At 39.0% G+C, this 18,628-nt stretch overlaps 1 protein-coding gene across 1 annotated transcript in view; it reads left to right on the forward strand.

The window, feature by feature from the left end:
• Yod1 (Yod1 deubiquitinase) overlaps positions 1-18,194 on the forward strand; it is a 44,025-nt gene extending 25,831 nt beyond the window's left edge. The window contains exons 4-7 of the mRNA XM_068367062.1: positions 3,236-3,422; positions 14,640-14,874; positions 15,139-15,226; positions 17,065-18,194. Of these exons, the coding sequence (XP_068223163.1) occupies positions 3,236-3,422; positions 14,640-14,874; positions 15,139-15,226; positions 17,065-17,283 (729 nt within the window). The 3' untranslated portion in view covers positions 17,284-18,194. The remainder of the gene's footprint in view (positions 1-3,235; positions 3,423-14,639; positions 14,875-15,138; positions 15,227-17,064) is intronic.
• Positions 18,195-18,628: the final 434 nt, after the last annotated feature.

Here is an 18,628-nt window from a genome sequence, read left to right on the forward strand (position 1 = left end):
ATCAGCTCTACCCTAGCCTTAAAGAAGAATCTGTCTATGGCACAAGTTATGAAGGCAGGAGTGTGCAACCACAAGGCAAACTTCACAGTCCAAAACTTTCATGAGTACTGATTTACCCTTCAATCTGTGATAGCTGCTCAAGTTGGGTAGCGAGCCTTGCTCCCATGTGAGACAAGAAGAATCTCTTCTAAGATAGTGATTGCAACATAAGTCTAGGAATGAAAGGTAGGAATGACTGCTCACTTTTCCTTTCTTCTTCCCCTCCCTTGGAGCACAACAGTCAGGCCATTATGTTGCTTTTACATTTGGCCTTCATATCCTGAAGGATATACAATGGATTCTTCATTGACTGCTCACTAGTTTCTGGTAAGGATCTAGTCCAACACCTGTGACATCATGCTCAGGTAGTTAAGAGTTTGACAAGAGTCATGACTAGCTCTCATATTAGGACCAAATTACATTGACGTTATCAGGGTTAGTTACCCAGCCAGATTGGTTTTAGGGGACTTCCTCCCACCCTAGGGTGACTCCTATTAAAGGTCAATGTTTTGTATTATTCACAGGAGCAAATCACAATTGGAAGGTTGTTAAAAGGAGAGGAGGCAAGGAAAAGATGGGCGGAATATTTTGAAAGTTTACTGAATGTTGAGGATAATAGGGAGGCAGATATAATTGCTGTTGCAGGTGTTGAGGTGCCAGTGATGGGAGATGAGAATGAGAGAGAGATTACAATAGATGAAGTGAGGAGAGCACTAGATGAAACGAGAGTAGGAAAAGCGTCTGGTTGGATGGTGTGAGAGCTGAGATGTTGAAGGAAGGGGGTGTGACTGTACTTGAATGGTTGGTGAGATTGTTTAATATGTGTTTTGTGTTGTCCATGGTACCAGTAGGTTGGATTTGTGCATGTATTGTACCACTATATAAGGGTAAGGGAGATGTGCATGAGTGTTGTAATTCAAGAGGTATTAGTTTGTTAAGCGTAGTTGGAAAGGTGTATGGTAGAGTAATGATTAATAGGATCAAGAATAAAACAGAGAATGCAATCTTAGAAGTACAGGGTGGTTTTAGAAGAGGTAGGGGTTGTATGAATCAGATTTTTACAGTAAGGCAGATATGCAAGAAATATTTATCAAAAGGTAAGGAGGTGTATGTTGCGTTTATGGATCTGGAGAAAGCGTATGATAGAGTTGATAGGGAAGCAATGTGGAATGTGATGAGGTTATATGGAGTTGGTGGAAGGTTGTTGCAAGCAGTGAAAAGTTTCTACAAAGGTAGTAAAGCATGTGCTAGGATAGGAAATGAAGTGAGCGATTGGTTTCCAGTGAGAGTGGGGCTGAGACAGGGATGTGTGATGTCGCCATGGTTGTTTAACTTGTATGTTGATGGAGTGGTAAGAGAGGTGAATGCTCGAGTGCTTGGACGAGGATTAAAACTGGTAGACGAGAATGACCATGAATGGGAGGTAAATCAGTTGTTGTTTGCGGATGATACTGTACTGGTTGCAGACACAGAAGAGAAGCTTGGCCAATTAGTGACAGAATTTGGAAGAGTGTGTGAGAGAAGGAAGTTGAGAGTTAATGTGGGTAAGAGTAAGGTTATGAGATGTACGAGAAGGGAAGGTGGTGCAAGGTTGAATGTTATGTTGAATGGAGAGTTACTTGAGGAGGTGGATCAGTTTAAGTACTTGGGGTCTGTTGTTGCAGCAAATGGTGGAGTGGAAGCAGATGTACGTCAGAGAGTGAATGAAGGTTGCAAAGTGTTGGGGGCAGTTAAGGGAGTAGTAAAAAATAGAGGGTTGGGCATGAATGTAAAGAGAGTTCTATATGAGAAAGTGATTGTACCAACTGTGATGTATGGATCGGAGTTGTGGGGAATGAAAGTGATGGAGAGACAGAAATTGAATGTGTTTGAGATGAAGTGTATAAGGAGTATGGCTGGTGTATCTCGAGTAGATAGGGTTAGGAACGAAGTAGTGAGAGCGAGAACGGGTGTAAGAAATGAGTTAGCAGCTAGAGTGGATATGATTGTGTTGAGGTGGTTTGGCCATGTTGAGAGAATGGAAAATGGCTGTCTGCTAAAGAAGGTGATGAATGCAAGAGTTGATGAGAGAAGTACAAGAGGAAGGCCAAGGTTTGGGTGGATGGATGGAGTGAAGGAAGCTCTGGGTGATAGGAGGATAGATGTGAGAGAGGCAAGAGAGCGTGCTAGAAATAGGAATGAATGGCGAGCGATTGTGACGCAGTTCCGGTAGGCTCTGCTGCTTCCTCCGATGCCTTAGATGACCGTGGAGGTAGCAGCAGTAGGGGATTCAGCATTATGGAGCTTCATCTGTGGTGGATAACGGGGGAGGGTGGGCTGTGGCACCCTAGCAGTACCAGCTGAACTCGGTTGAGTCCCTTGTTAGGCTGGGAGGAACGTAGAGAGTAGATGTCCCCTTTTTTGTTTTTGTTTCATTTGTTGATGTCGGCTACCCCCAAAATTGGGGGAAGTGCCTTGGTATATGTATGTATGTAAACCATAGACTTTAGGTTACACTGCCCACCTCAACCACCCTTAAGTCCTAGGCTACAGATCAAAGTGATGCTTGCTTTACCTGTTGGGTGGGTGGGGCAACATTGTTTACCTCGTAAAAAGTTTAACAGCCGTTCCAGCTTAGCTAAAGTCATACTGCTATTAAAGATCTCATGTTTGTATAGTTAGGAAAAATACAAATTACTCTAAAAATATGTGATGTTCCAGAATAAAAATTTGTGATGTTCCATAATAAGAAATAATAACAATGTTACTCAGCATGAATCAATCAAGACACCATGCATGACTGTATGAATATTTATATCCATATCTCTTTTGACTTATGAGAAATATCATGAAAATTATTTTTATAAACATAAGCTTATTTTGTATTGTTCACGTGCAGATTTGATACTTATACAGAAAAAAATTCATGTTATGACAATATTAATAAAAGAAATAATTGTAAGGTTGTGTTTTCTTAGTGTTTTGATATTGGAGGACTCATGTAGTTTAAATTTTTTGTGGCTATGACAGCCCTTATTTAAAAGTTTGTTATTGTGAAAAAGGACTGATTGCTAATTATGCAATTATGTTCGCACTACAAAATTTTTCAGAAATTTTTGAAAGCTAGAAATACTTGGTAATATTGGTTTACTCAGTAGGAAGACTATTGGGTTCAATTTTTTTTAGTTACTGTAATGATATCAGCATTTTTTTTCAGACCTTAGAAGAAGTTGCTCCTTTGCCAGTAAAGGCTGAGGGTGCATTGCCTGCAACTACAAGAATAGAAAAAGTTCCTACACGAACTGAACCCTCTGAAATAAATGCCAGCAGTGGTATTTTACTAAAAAAAGTTGTACCTTCAGACAATTCTTGTCTATTTGCTAGCATATTGTACCTTGTTAATGGTAAGTTCACAGTTTTTTATGCTCTCAATCTTTTTTTTAATGGCTTTTTAATATCCATAGTAACATTATTTAAACTAAAGTTTTTTATTTCCATACTTACCTCCGAATAGAACTAGTGATGACAAAAGTTTTGGAAGAAGGATAAACTCTGCTCTATTTCAGTGGTAAAAGGCTGAAGTTAATTCTTTAGACTAAAGGGTGTAAATATTTCTTCGGAGGATAAGATCTGTAGCTGATCCGTAGAATGTCGGCATATCGTAAATGGGCCTAATTAGAATAAAACAGTTTAGAGAATGGCTGAGCTTGAGTATCTCAGATATGGTGTTAAAAGAAATGGCTTAATATTCTGAACTAAATACACATTCCTTTGCCCAAATACATAATACAGTTTGAGAATCCTTTATCTAGAATTTCAAAATATGAAAGGTTTTGAAATTATGAACAGAAATCTCCATAGTACTTGGAAGGTTCCAAAATGTATAGCTGTTCCTTATGTGACCTACCCCTTGACTACATGGTATCACTTTGCTGCTAGCCACATAGTAATCCCTTTGCTCTTTATGTATTCTTATTACAACCTTTTTGTGTGCTCCAAGGTTCGAACTATATTCAAAATGGAAACTCTTGTATCTAATTGTGAAAAGAAAAAGAGAGCATTTACATTAATTTAAAACTGAAAAAGGTAAATTGTTGATGAAACTTGAAAGCAGCATAAATGTGAAGCCTTTGATGAGGAGTTTGGTGTAATACTAAAAAGAAAACATGAATATTATTTTCTATCTAATACTTGTAGAGAATTACATAACATTAACACCTAGCATAGAACTAGTTTCTCTTCACTTTAACATGACCCAACTAGCCCAGCAGCTGGTAAACAAGACAAAATCTTCCATGGGAGACAGACTAAAGTAAACAGATCTTTAAGGAAAGCAGTAATCAGCTCTTTACGTAAGTGCAACTGCCTGATTAATGTTTGCTATAAGATTAAATTTCATAATTAGATTTTAGTTGTTTACATTCTAGGTAGTCATTTCAAGTATGTAGTATACAGGAGGGGAAGCAGAGGCTGAAATCTACTGTATTATGTTGAAAATAATAGAAACTTATACCAGAAAAAGTCAAATCCTGGTTCTCAAGCAATTTAGAACAATCCGTATCGAACAATCTGTATCCTAATCAACTCTGAAAAGAATAAAAAGAGCACTGCTGTAAAACCAGTTGTTCCTTTAATGTCCACATAGATATTGTGGAAACCTATAGATGGGGACAGTTCCTGGCCCACCAGACGTAGAATCCACCAGATAACAGGCACCTGGTGGTTCCACCCTAATGATTCTAAGAGAGGGTATAGAGCATTGGGAGGAAATTCTTTTTTCTTTTTTATCAAAAGACAAAAAACTAGCCCTTTGTAAATATAAGCAATGTAACCTAGAAGTATCAAAATTAAAATATAGTATCATTATTAAAATAATTTTTCTGATGACTCAGGAAAACCAACCATACTACAATGATTGTCTGGTTTCTCTGACGGCCAGTCTTGGTTATTATTGGAACTGGTTTCTCTCTAAGGCTTTAGGTGGATATGGTAGATACATCCTTGTCAAGGTTCTGGTAGAGATCACTGCTGATAAGTGTAGTGGAGTTTTTAAATTTTTTGCAAAAACAGGTTTTCTGTAACAAATTTAAATACTTAAAATCCTCATCAAAGATAATTTAGTTAGGTATGATGTATGCATATTAATTTTTTTCATTCTATATTTTTAAGCCTTTGTCCATCTTGAAATGTATTAGTTTTTTCTTTCTAAATTTTTAAATTTTTATTGTCTCTCTTGAAATACAGTAGGGTCCCGAATTAAGCGTGTTCGAATTACACGATTCCCCTTTTCCGCGATCGCTATTTTTCAAAAATAAATTTTCTGTATCCGCGAGGCTGTTCAAAGTTCGCGAGTCAAGCACTACAAAATGTATCAAATCTATTGTCTTTTTAAGTATATTGGTAGCCCTAAATACGGTGATTTATAATAAATGTTACAAAACAATATTAACTTTTCAATATTTAACTTAGCCGGTGATTATATAAGCTGCAACTCTGTTGCTCGACAGAAAACTCTACGTTAAAAATCCGCCAGCGATCGCTATGCAGGTAGGGGGTGTACTTCAACAGCGCCATCTGTCGTGCAGGTACTCAGTACTCAATGTAAACAAAGAACTCAATTTTCTCTCTGTCGGGCTACCGGCAAGACCTACTAATTCGCTGTTGCTAACTGGATTTGTTTTCACAACTATTTGGTGAAGTACACTATTCTAGTTTTGAGCTTTCGCTATGCAGGTGTTTTATCTTCATCTCAAAACTTGAACTCGTTTTGGATAGATTTAATTATGGTGACAAAGAGAGTATGGAATTTCTTTCACTTTTAAATGGCCGACCCTTCCCTTAGACGGAAGTGTGTTTAGGCTTTTAGTAATTATCTTATCACGTTATAGATCTATATATTTTATATCTCTCCGCCTTTATTAGGCCTCTTCGATTAACTTTCCATTTATTATAAACATATAAAAATAAATTTTAATGTTTTGTTTATATGCGACCTTTCCTGATAGTAGGCGGTCCTAACTTGGAACCGAAGTTAATCAACGTTTAGCCCTTTATATCGTAATTAGCTTTTAAAGAATTTAAAACTTTTTAAATGTAATATTTTATGAAAGAATTTCTTTGATAGTCTTCGTACTGTTTTCAAAGATGAACTAACGTTTAGTTTTTTATGCTACGCAGTTGTTGACTTTCAGGACGTTCAACATGCGCTCTATCATTACGATAGAGAGAGAGTGTATCACGGTTTCACTTTGCAGTAAGAGTAAATCGATTCTGACGTTTTGTTCATTCTTTCTTAGCTTTAATGTTTTAAATTCTAATTTAAAGGAACTTTTTATTTGAAAAACCTTTCAGTTTTTTCCTTTAGTCAAATAACATGTTTTTTTGACGATATATAATTGGGCTCTTCTCTTAGGTGCGAAATCAAGAGAGAAAGAGAGAGAGAGAGATAGAGACGGAGGGAGAGAGAGGAGAGAAAACGTTCCGTTCAAGCGGGTAACGTTGTTCTCGTGTTACTCTCGTCCCTAGTCTCTGTACGGGGAGGAAGGATAAAACGTTTTTAGGTTTTTATTCTCGTCCCCAGGCTATGTGCGGTGAGAGATTGAAAACGTAGTTATATGAACTAGTGTTTAGTCTCTTTCCCAGCCACTGATTTTTCTTTTTATCTTAAAATATGTTTTCTGTTTTTTGCTGGTATTATGAGCTTGCATTATACGACTAATTTCGCAATGACTACCTTTTAATGAAGGGTAGAATTGCGTGTTTCAGGTAGAAATAAGTGCAAAACAGAAAATCGAAGTGATAAAGTGATATGCGCAAAGTGTTACAGTGTTGCGTCCGAGGCGCAAAGTGTTACAGTGTTGCGTCCGAGGGTTCGTCTGTTCGTGCCTGTCGTTCACCTAGTCCGGGACCTCTTGCAAGCTCCCAAGCCCAGGGGAGAAGTAATGTCAAAAGACTTATGGGTTCGAGAGGCCTTGACCAACGAACAGACGTTTTCCCTCTATGGTATCGGGTGTTTCTTACCAAGATCTCCCCTACCATAAGACGAGAGAGACGTTGTTTCTCCTCGCCATCCGTAGGCTTTTCGCATAAGAAACCTGTCACAAGGTTTCGAAGCCCTTAAGCGAAAGTCAGTCCTTTCAGGACAGGTCCAGCGTCCTGGTTACAGCCATTAGGACAGCTCTGACCCTATGCAGTCATCGGATAACTGCTCGCCGCCTAACAAAAGCGTAACACAGACTCCGAAAGTCTTTTTTTGTAGGCAAAGTGTTGCGGTCACAGACGTTACCCTCGTCTATTACCACAACCATTTCCGTTGATCCTTAAGGGGTTGTATGGCAAAACATGCAGTATATGCTTGCCTCCCTTATGGAAGACTATTCTGCCGATTAGTCCGTTGAGTCTAGCCGTTTATCTCATCGATATCCTGGCTTTCAGCCAACCTAACGTTCCTTTGTGCTTACTGTTGACGTTGGCGTAGCTTAGTCACGTCAGTCAGGTTGTTTAGAACCACACTCGATGCGGTCTCGTGTGGTTTTTCAGCCGCATTTGGACGTTAGGCCACTGGCTGATGCTCCTGTTGACGTTCTAGACGTTCACTAACAATCGGAGTTGACTTGTTTTGACGCTGTGCGTCAACCTCCGCATTCTAGAGTTGTTTTGACTGCTCAGTCTAGGCAGTCAAAGCAGTCTCGAGTGGACGCTGTACGTCCTCACGCACCTGTTGTGGTTGACAGTTCAGTTGTTGACAGTTCACAGACTGTCAAGCAGTTACATGACGTTGCGTTCTGGTCCGCTACTAATGCACCAGTGAGAGACTCAGCTTTTATCGGACAAGGTTCCTGTAGATGAGGAAGTTGCTGTTCTCCCTCCTACTGATATTCCCTTGAGGACTCTGTCAGATGGAGAGGAGCCTTAAGCTGCTTAGCCTCCTATGGACTTTAATTAAATCATGATGATTTTTTTTTAAGGATCTTCGTCCGGATCTTGTAACTGCTGCTCCTCGTTCGCCTAAACGTCAGAGCTTACACTAGGCCTAGCTACTTCGAAGCCGTTGTTTTTAAGCTAGTGCTCTCTCGCTCTCCTAGAGAGCGTTACGTTGGCTAGGCGACTGGTTTTTCACCAGGAGGAGTTTGGGGGATACAGCCTTTGCTTTCCCTTCTTTTAAACTGGTTTATAGAGCGAGAGTCTGATATGACACGAGAGAAGTTCTCGGCTTGGGAGTTCATGCCTCTGCCCAGATAGACTTCTCAATTCTGGTAGACTCTCCCTGGCGCCTAGCCAGGAGACGCTCCAAGTTGTTTACAGGTCAACTTCTCAGCTGTTGTCGAGCCTTTGAAGTTTTGCTGTACTATTATGTCACGCATAACAAGGCTTTCAGGGATGGTAAACAGTTCCGCCTCAGTCGCTAACCCCGTCTGTTGCCACACCTGCTCCCGTAGACCCTAAATGGGCTTTGCTGCAAGACATGCAGTCCAAGCTTGCGTCCTTGATAGAGGACTTAAATGCGGAGAAGAACCTTCTGGCCAACAACCTTCCAACCGGTCGGTTGTGCGCCCTGTTGACGCTGAGGTAACCTACTCGCGTCTGCCAGTTGAGGTGGTTCCTCCACCGATGCGACCCAGTGTGGGTTGCCAGCCGCACGTTGACGTTAAGCGACGCTCGGAGATGGTTGTTGACGTTCAGGACGTTCAACAACCAGCAGAGGTGACTTGTTGTGACGCAGTGCGTCAACCTCAGCAACCCGGTAGGGTGTTGACTGCACAACCCAGACGGTCTAGACAGTTTCGGGTTGACGCTGTGCTTCCTCGCGCACCCATGGTTGTTGACAGTTCACAGACTGTGCAGCAGTTCCATAATATTGCGTCCGGCTCCGTCACGCATCCACCAGTGCGACCGGATTCAGCGAGTCAGACGTTGCCCACTCCGTTGCCGTTTCCTCATCAGCTTCGGATGAGGAACCCTCTGATGAGGACGTTGCTGAACAAGACGATCAGCCCCCAGCCCTGCTATCCATCCAGAAGATGCTGAAGAAGGAACGCTGCTCAGTCAGGCTGTGGATGAGTCTGGTAGGGACGCTGTCATCCGTGGATCAATTTGTGTCACTAGGAAGACTACACCTCCGTCCTCTTCTATACCATCTAGCTTTTCACTGGAAAAAGGACAAGACGCTAGAAGCGGTCTCGATCCCAGTTTCCGAAAAGATAAAGTCTTGTCTGACTTGGTGAAAGGACTATATCAACCTAAGAGAGGGTCTTCCCCTGACTGTTCAGACTCCCAACCACGTTCTCTTCTCGGACGCATCGGACGTAGGCTGGGGTGCGACATTAGACGGTCGGGAATGCTCGGGAATATGGAACTCGAGTCAAAGGACAATGCATATCAACTGCAAGGAGCTACTGGCAGTACGTCTGGCCTGGAAAAGCTTCAGGTCTCTCCTTCAAGGCAAAGTGGTGGAGGTGAACTCGGACAACACCACGGCTTTGGCGTACATCTCCAAGCAAGGAGGGACCTACTCTCTGACGTTGTACGAGATCGCAAGGGACCTCCTCACCTGGTCAAAAGGTCTAGGCATATCACTAGTAACGAGGTTCATCCAAGGCAACTTGAATGTCATGGCAGATTGTCTCAGTCGGAAGGGACAAATAATTCCAACAGAATGGACCCTCCACAAGGATGTATGCAAGAGACTTTGGGCCACCTGGGGCCAGCCAACCATAGATCTCTTCGCAACCTCGATGACCAAGAGGCTCCCAATATTTTGCTCACCAATCCCGGACCCAGCAGCAGTTCATATAGATGCCTTTCTCCTAGATTGGTCACATCTAGATCTATATGCATTCCCTCCGTTCAAGATTGTCAACAAGGTACTGCAGAAGTTCGCCTCTCACGAAGGGACAAGGTTGACGCTAGTTGCTTCCCTCTGGCCCGCGAGAGAATGGTTCACCGAGGTACTTCGATGGCTAGTAGACGTTCCCAGAACACTTCCCCTAAGGGTGGACCTTCTACGTCAGCCACACGTAAAGAAGGTACACCAAGGCCTCCACGCTCTTCGTCTGACTGCCTTCAGACTATCGAAAGACTCTCGAGAGCTAGAGGCTTTTCGAAGGAGGCAGCCAGAGCGATTGCTAGAGCAAGGAGAACATCCACCCTTAGAGTCTACCAATCGAAGTGGGAAATCTTCCGAAACTGGTGCAAGTCAGTATCCGTATCCTCGACCAGTATCTCTGTAACTCAAATAGCTGACTTCCTCTTATATCTGAGGAAAGAACGATCTCTTTCAGCTCCCACTATCAAGGGTTACAGAAGCATGTTGGCATCAGTCTTCCGTCACAGAGGCTTAGATCTTTCCAACAATAAAGATCTACAGGACCTCCTTAAGTCTTTTGAGACCACGAAGGAGCGTCGTTTGGTTACACCTGGTTGGAATTTAGACGTGGTACTAAGATTCCTTATGTCAGACAGGTTCGAACCGCTACAATCAGCCTCCCTGAAAGATCTCACCTTAAAGACTCTTTTCCTGGTATGCTTAGCCACAGCTAAAAGAGTCAGTGAGATTCATGCCTTCAGCAAGAACATCGGATTCTCATCCGAAACGGCTACATGTTCTACAACTAGGTTTTCTAGCCAAAAACGAGCTGCCTTCTCGGCCTTGGCCAATATTGTTCGATATTCCAAACTTATCGTATGGTTGGAAATGAACTAGAAAGAGTCTTATGCCCTGTAAGAGCTCTTAAGTTCTATTTAAAACGAACTAAACCTTTACGAGGCCCGTCTGAAGCTTTATGGTGTTCAGTTAAGAAACCATCTTTGCCTATGTCAAAGAATGCTTTATCCTATTTTATCAGACTGTTAATACGAGAAGCTCATTCCCATCTGAATGAGGAAGACCAAGCTTTGCTGAAGGTAAGGACACACGAAGTTAGAGCTGTCGCAACTTCCGTGGCCTTTAAACAAAATAGATCTCTGCAAAGTATAATCGACGCAACCTATTGGAAAAGCAAGTCAGTGTTCGCGTCTTTTTATCTTAAGAATGTCCAGTCTCTTTACGAGAACTGCTACACTCTGGGACCATTCGTAGCAACGAGTGCAGTAGTGGGTGAGGGCTCAACCACTACAATTCCCTAATTCCATAACCTTTTTAATCTTTCTCTTGAAATGTTTTATTATTGTTTTTGGGTTGTCCGGAAGGCTAAGAAGCCTTTCGCATCCTACTTGATTTGGCGGGTGGTCAAAGTCATTTCTTGAGAAGCGCCTAGATTAGAGGTTTTGATGAGGTCCTGTTGTATGGGTTGCAACCCTTGATACTTCAGCTCCTAGGGGTCGCTCAGCATCCTAAGAGGATCGCGAGGCTCCGTAAGGAAGACGTACTTAAAAAGGCAGAGTAATTGTTCAAGTCGACTTCCTTACCAGGTACTTATTTATTTTAAGTTTGTTATTTTGATAACTGCTAAAATGAAATAAAAAATCCTTAGCTCATAATTATGTAAACATTTATTGCTGGTCTCTACCCACCCCCCTGGGTGTGAATCAGCTTATATAATCACCGGCTAAGTTAAATATTGAAAAATGTTATTTTTATAATAAAATAAATTTTTGAATATACTTACCCGGTGATTATATATTAAAGGACCCTCCCTTCCTCCCCAATAGAGACGCAGTGGACCGAGGAGAAAATTGAGTTCTTTGTTTACATTGAGTACTTAGTACCTGCACGACAGATGGCGCTGTTGAAGTACACCCCCTACCTGCATAGCGATCGCTGGCGGATTTTTAACGTACTGTAGAGTTTTCTGTCGAGCACCAGAGTTGCAGCTTATATAATCACCGGGTAAGTATATTAAAAAATTTATTTTATTATAAAAATAACATATTACATTTCATTAACATAATTTCATAATGAATAGCCTATTTAAGGATAAAATTCCACATCAACAATGAAATCAACTGTTAACTGTGCGAGTCCAGCTGACAAAATGTAAACAGAAATGTGGTTACGTTCTCGGCAATCTTTATCTTTCTCCAACCTTACGATAATTGTAATGGTAGTGTTAATGATGGTATATTAAAGCATTATTTTTGTTTAGTACAGTATATCTAAAAGCCTTATTTTTCCCTCTGGGCGTTCAAGGTTTTCACGAGTAGACTAGGTTCGTTTATCGGCAGTGAATAGCCTAAACTTCGGTAACGAGTCGTCAATATTTTGTCATATTTTAAACAGTATACATTTGATTTGCAAACATTGGTTTTGTAGAGTACACGGTAAAATAAAATCTAGAGAGAGAGAGAGAGAGAGAGAGAGAGAGAGAGAGGGATTTCTGCTCTCTCTCTCTCTCTCTCTCTCTCTCTCTCTCTCTCTCTCTCTCTCTCTCTCTCTCTCCGTAAGAAATAAAACCATAGTTCACATATGGCAACTTGAGTTTAAGAATGAAATTAACATGAATATTGTTAGTTGTGGCGATCAATTTCTCGCTTCAGGGGGTACACGAAACAAAAACACGACATTCAATTACAACAGCTGATTCTCTCTCTCTCTCTCTCTCTCTCTCTCTCTCTCTCTCTCTCTCTCTCTCTCTCTCTCTCTCTCTCTCTCTCTCTCTCTCTCTCTCGTTATACAATACTTACAAATAGATGAAGAAACCAAAATCAGTTTTCTTGAAGTGTCAATTAAATACAAAACGAAAAAATTATACCGTGTATACATCCATTTCAATCATAGCTTAAAATTCGGTAACCGATTTCGTCCGCAAACCACTATTTTTTAGGAAACACCATTCTATTCCAGAAATTTTTTACTCTTTAAATGTCAATTGCGCTATAATAAAACATGTACTTATGTTGTTAAATTTCGGGTGTGTTTTAAAAATCGAGTATTGCTAACTTATTTTTGTTTTACTTTTGGCTGTGATCACATCAGCTGATGTCTAGCTTCCGCGCGAATACAATAACAAAGAATTGTTTACACCATTTCTTAACTTATTCAAACCATCTATACAGTTAATATTACATAAACACCAATGTGTTATAACCTATCATATTTATTGTTTAGTACTTTAAAACCATCCCCCCTCTCTCTCTCTCTCTCTCTCTCTCTCTCTATCTCTCTCTCTCTCTCTCTCTCTCTCTCTCTCTCACATCGAACGTTATAGCGGTAACCTAATTGTTCGGTGACTTTAAAAATAGGCCTAGTACTTTCTTCTTTTACCTTTTTTGCATATGGATCCATAATTGAGGTGGGTACAAGTTGACTTATAACTGAAGTTAGGAAAAGTATTTTGGATATGGAAAGGACAATTATCTTTCGTAACAGTTTAGAATTATCGTAAGTTATCACTCTGTCATTAGCGGCAGTTTGCTATTGTGGATTAAACGCATAAGGAAAAAAAAAATTTCCAGCTTTGCTACGAATTTAGGAATTTATATGGATACGGTAAGTTAAATATTTGTAATAACATAATGTTTACTAAATGTTTGTAATATCATTAGTTATGACTTAGATCATGTGTGTTTAATGCATTCGTTTGTTTATTATGATCGAAGATGGAGCGTAAACAAATGGAAGGTTTCCGTTTCAGGCGGCATCATAAAGAAAAACATTTCATAAATGGCATTCATTTCATTTATTTGAAAGTTCTAATAAAAAATAATTAGAACATTGGTAATAACAAATTCAACATATAATCTATACTTGGTAAAATTGCTGTCAATTCAAAAACACAGATGTATAAATGCGTCTGTTTCTTCGTTGTGATCAGAGATAAACGTAAACAAAACATTGGTTGTCGTTTTCTATTGTGCTTTTTAGCGTGTTTAGGAAACGCATGATATAAAATCGCCTTTATTTTGATAATTCTGGATTTTCAATCATACAACAAGCTAGTCTATAGAGTGATGGTTTTGCTATTCACCAGTTGTATTATACAATATATATGACAAACATTAAAATTTGTCTGTATTTTGGGTTGTGTTATAATGGGAAATATATGGTGTTTACACCTATCCTGGTTGCAATTTTAACCATTTTTCAAGTTATTAGAACTTTAAAGTATATTAAATGTTTTATTTATTTACAAGAACAATTTGATATTATAAAGAAATACAGTATAGTACAAAGAAAGTATTGGAAATGGGTAGTAAACACATTTGAATAGGCAAATTGCTGGTTGCCATGGCCGCAATGGAATTATTTCTGTTAGTTGTGTGTTTCGAAATTTGCGATTTTCCTTTTACACGAGGTCATTAATCGACCAAATTCTCGCATAATTCGGGACCCTACTGTATATTAGTTTTTTCTCTATATTTTTAATCTTTTGTCTATCCTGAAATTGTTAAACATTTACTATATTTATTCAAAGGTGAATGACTCCAGGAGTTATGATGCTAGATAGTTTCTAATAAATAAATCAGTCTGTGTTTTCAGGATTTAAAGTCAGAATAACTTAACAAAACATATTGTTTGACAGTTTTTATGACAAAAGAAGTGTATTTTATATTGTTTGACAGTTTTTATGACAATGAAGTGTATTTTTATTTGAAAAGGGGGCTTAATGTTGTTATCTCCTTAGTTTAGATTAATTTTCATTAACAATTTTGCACTTGTTTTATTGGAAGTTACTTTTTGACAGGTGGTGGAGATATAAAGCAAGAAAACATCAAGGATATGCGTCAGTTAGTGGCTTCTATGGTTAAAAGTCAGCCTGATCTATACCATGAAGCCGTATTGGAAAAATCAAATGCCGATTACTGCAAATGGATTTTGAAAGACACTTCTTGGGGTGGTGCAATTGAGTTGTCTGTCCTCAGTCAATATTATGAAATGGAAATAGTTGCCTTAGATGCGAAAACAGGTGTATTAAACAGGTAATGAGACTTTTTTGAACTTAAGCAGTATACATTATGGCCTATAATCCCAGTAATTTCCAAGTAGTGTATATAGCACCTGTTCCTTACTATTAGAGTAAAGGACTTAAATAATTCTAATACTATAGTATTGTTCTGATTATTTTTAAATTGTAATAGCTATAGATGTATTGACGTATAAAGACCGTGTACTGTAGTTACTGAAATACTGTACTTTGAGTTGTATTTAACTTTGCTTTTGATTATTTTCTTTTCATTCCTTAGATTTGGAGAGGATAAAAAATTCAGTCATCGTATGATTGTTATGTATGATGGTATTCATTACGATCCTATTTATATGGAAACCTTTGAGGTAAGCTAATTTTCTTTGATTTGTTATGATATTGTTTATTTTATACTGTAGTTGTAAAATCACTGATTTGGCTTTTTGTGGATTTAGCAATACAGTATTGGAACATTGGTTTAGATGTTAGCTTTATTTAGTTAATATGCTAACTTTTTGAAAGAATTTATAGAAGGAAATTTTTATCATTTAGTGCAGTTCTAATCAATATTAAAGTCTCTTGTAAATGATACATACTTGACAATCTATCACTTAACAATCTAATTTTGAGAAGCCTAACCCAATCTTATAGCTAGAGGTGATTGTGTAGATATTATCCAAATATTTTATTAGTCCTACATGTGTACAAACCTTTATCCTTTGCAATTGGAAATATCTTCCATAGAGCTGGAATTGCTGTTGAAATTGTTAATAAGGTAGTTAACGTCATGTGGTGAGCAAATGCGATTAGCCCAGCCCATTCTCCGTTCCAAGATTCTTCTTTTTTTGTCTTCAGCTGCTAAAAGTAGAGATGTATTGTCTGGAGATGTACACTCCCATGCCATGCCATACAATTAGTCCATTGCTAAGCTGGTCCATAGCCCTATGCTGAAGCCCAGGACACTTGCTTGTTTACCCCATTAGCCAGGCTGATTTACTGCTTCATAGTACCAAGGCCTAAGGGCCTGGCTTGAGCACTCTAGTAGCCAGGCGTCCATTGATCAGTTGTTAGATGGGTTTGGGTGCTCTCCTCCACATTTTCTACCTGGAATGGGGAGTGGTGCTCCCTTTTCTTTTAGGCATACTTTGGATTTCCAATCTGAGAAGATGGCACCTCTCAAGATCGTTACGCAGTGTTACATGTCATTAGGCTCATGATCACAAGGCCATGGCTTACACTTCATCACAATCAATAGAGGGAAGGGTACTTGGTACTACTTATTCCTCTGGTTTGATCAGTACCAGAGATAATACTCTAACCTGTGACAAACAGCTGGTCTGTTATTGACCCCTGGTTATGTTGCTGCCCCTTTCCTTGGGATAGAATGCTTGTGTTGGTTGGTCCTGAGCATCTTGCCAAGCCTTCATTTCTTGAGGAATAAGAGCACTCAGGATTGACCTGAAAGTACCGTACCTTGGTCTCGTACCAAATACCAGGTACATAACCAAATACTGGCCAGATCCTGTCAACCTACTCATTCCTGTGATTGGTTGATGGAAGGTTGCTGGAGTCATCTCCCTTGCTTTTGCATGGGGTTAGGGAAACTGGCATATTCCAAGGAGGAAAAAGAACCAATCAGTTGTTTTGGGGGTCTTCGTACCCACTTATGAGTGTCCTTATTTTAAAGGATAAAAGGCTTGTAGAAGCTTAGGAACCAATAACAAATTTTAAAAGTAATTTGTATTTTTCCTAGCTATACAAACCTCAATCCTTTAAAGTTGAACTTTCCACCTCATCCACCTCCATGACATGTCTTTGACATGAGAGTGACCAGGCCTACTCACCCTCACTCACCACCTGCGTTAACTACCTCATTAATAGTTTCAACAGTCATTCCAGCTCTGCTGATGATATTCCCTATTTCAAAGGACTCAGATTTGTATTGCATGGAAAAATACAAATTGCATTTAGAATTTGTTAAATTGCAGGTGATTCTGCATTCTCACTTAGAAAAGTTTCTACAGCATAGATGTTTCCTTTATGCAGCATTCAAATATAAATATTCACCTGTGAATATTTATTAGAATTGGTTGATGACTGTCTTTCAGTATTGTCTATACACTTAAATAAGTTAACACTAAGATATAAGCCTTGTAATCACCCTAAAATAGGAATACCAATGTTAATGTTTGTTTTTTCCATCCAGGGAAATATTATTACAATTTTTAATGGAAATGACGAGTCCATTCTTCTTCAAGCTAAAGAAATAGCAATGGAAGCGAACCGCAGTGGTCAGTTCACAGACACGAATGCATTCCGTTTGAAGTGTCAACAATGTGGGCAGATATTGACAGGGGATGAGCAGGCCTTAGCACATGCTGAAAAAACGGGACACCTCAAATTCGATGAAGTTAATAAAAATTGATGTTAAGCAGTTAGTAATCATGTATTTATTTATTTATTTATAGAAACAAAAGGAATCTGCTTAATGGTCAAACCAGGTTCTTTGTACTTTGAAGTACAGTTCTCTGCAAGTGGTGGATTTGATTCTGTGATAATCCATAATAGGTTTTAATAGCAATATGTTAACTTCTTTCATTGTGGAGTGAATTAAGACACCTGTTTTCAGTAATGTTAGTGCTTTTGCCATTAGATAGGCATAAAAATGTCCTAAAGGAATATCTCTATACAGTATTTCTTTTATGAGAAAATTTTCTTTTTTCAGCAATGCTTCCATACTTAGTGCTGCACTGCTTGCAAAGTTTTTGATGAAAATTATAGATACCCATATTTTTTATACAGCTGTATCCAAATTTTTAGAATGTTTTACAGCATTATTTTTTATGAGACTTTTAAAGCAGTGTATGTCAACCAGAGAACAACATTTGTACACCAAACCCGAATTTTGTAATATAATCTATTTGCAAAGTATTTTCTGCAGTAATTCACATTTGTTCATCAATGGGCAAACTTGTTACTTTACAGATTCTTTATTTGTATTCTATGGCATAAAGATCAGGCTATAAATTCTATTAAACGTGTGGTAGGTGAGTTCTCTCTTTACGAGAGAATCTTCCATCTCGCCTGCTGTTGCTGTCACTTTTTTGCTTGCATAAGTGGTATCTCCATTTTGGAGCTTGTTATAGTTTATCCCATTATTTTTATGCAATCTTCATGTGAACCACTGCAAGTTACTTTGTGTTTATAGTGTGTATTAATACATATGATATGTATCTTGCTTTTGATAGATGTTTTACACAAGCAGCTTAAAACTTAATCTCCAGAAAAACCATAGGTTACCTTACAATATGTATTCCGTTTTTTATCTCCATTTATTAGTGCCATAGTATTTCCCTTCAAACTTTACCAAACCAAATTTAATAGGCCTTTCCTTATTTTGGTTTCAGCAGTTAAAGGGTATTGATCACTGATCTCATGAAACTAAACTTAAAGCTCCTTAAAGATCTTTGAAATACAATTTTTGCCACCTCGCAAAAGCATCTTCGCCATGAACTTTATGTTGAGTTCTAAGGAACCCTTATGAAAGTCTTAGGAAATGCCTCCTTTGGATATTTGATATCCTTATGAAAGCCTTAAGACTTGCCTCTTAGGAGCAATCTTATTAAAGTCTTGAGATGCATCTCTGGGTCATTTGACACTTATGAAAGCCTTGGGACATGCCTCTTAAGGACATCCTTATGAATGTCTGGAGACTCATCGCTGGGTTATTTGACACCCATATGAAAGCCTTGGGACATGCCTCTTAGGGA

This window comes from Palaemon carinicauda, chromosome 45 (assembly GCF_036898095.1).
Source record: "Palaemon carinicauda isolate YSFRI2023 chromosome 45, ASM3689809v2, whole genome shotgun sequence".
NCBI classification, from domain to species: Eukaryota; Metazoa; Arthropoda; class Malacostraca; order Decapoda; family Palaemonidae; genus Palaemon; species Palaemon carinicauda.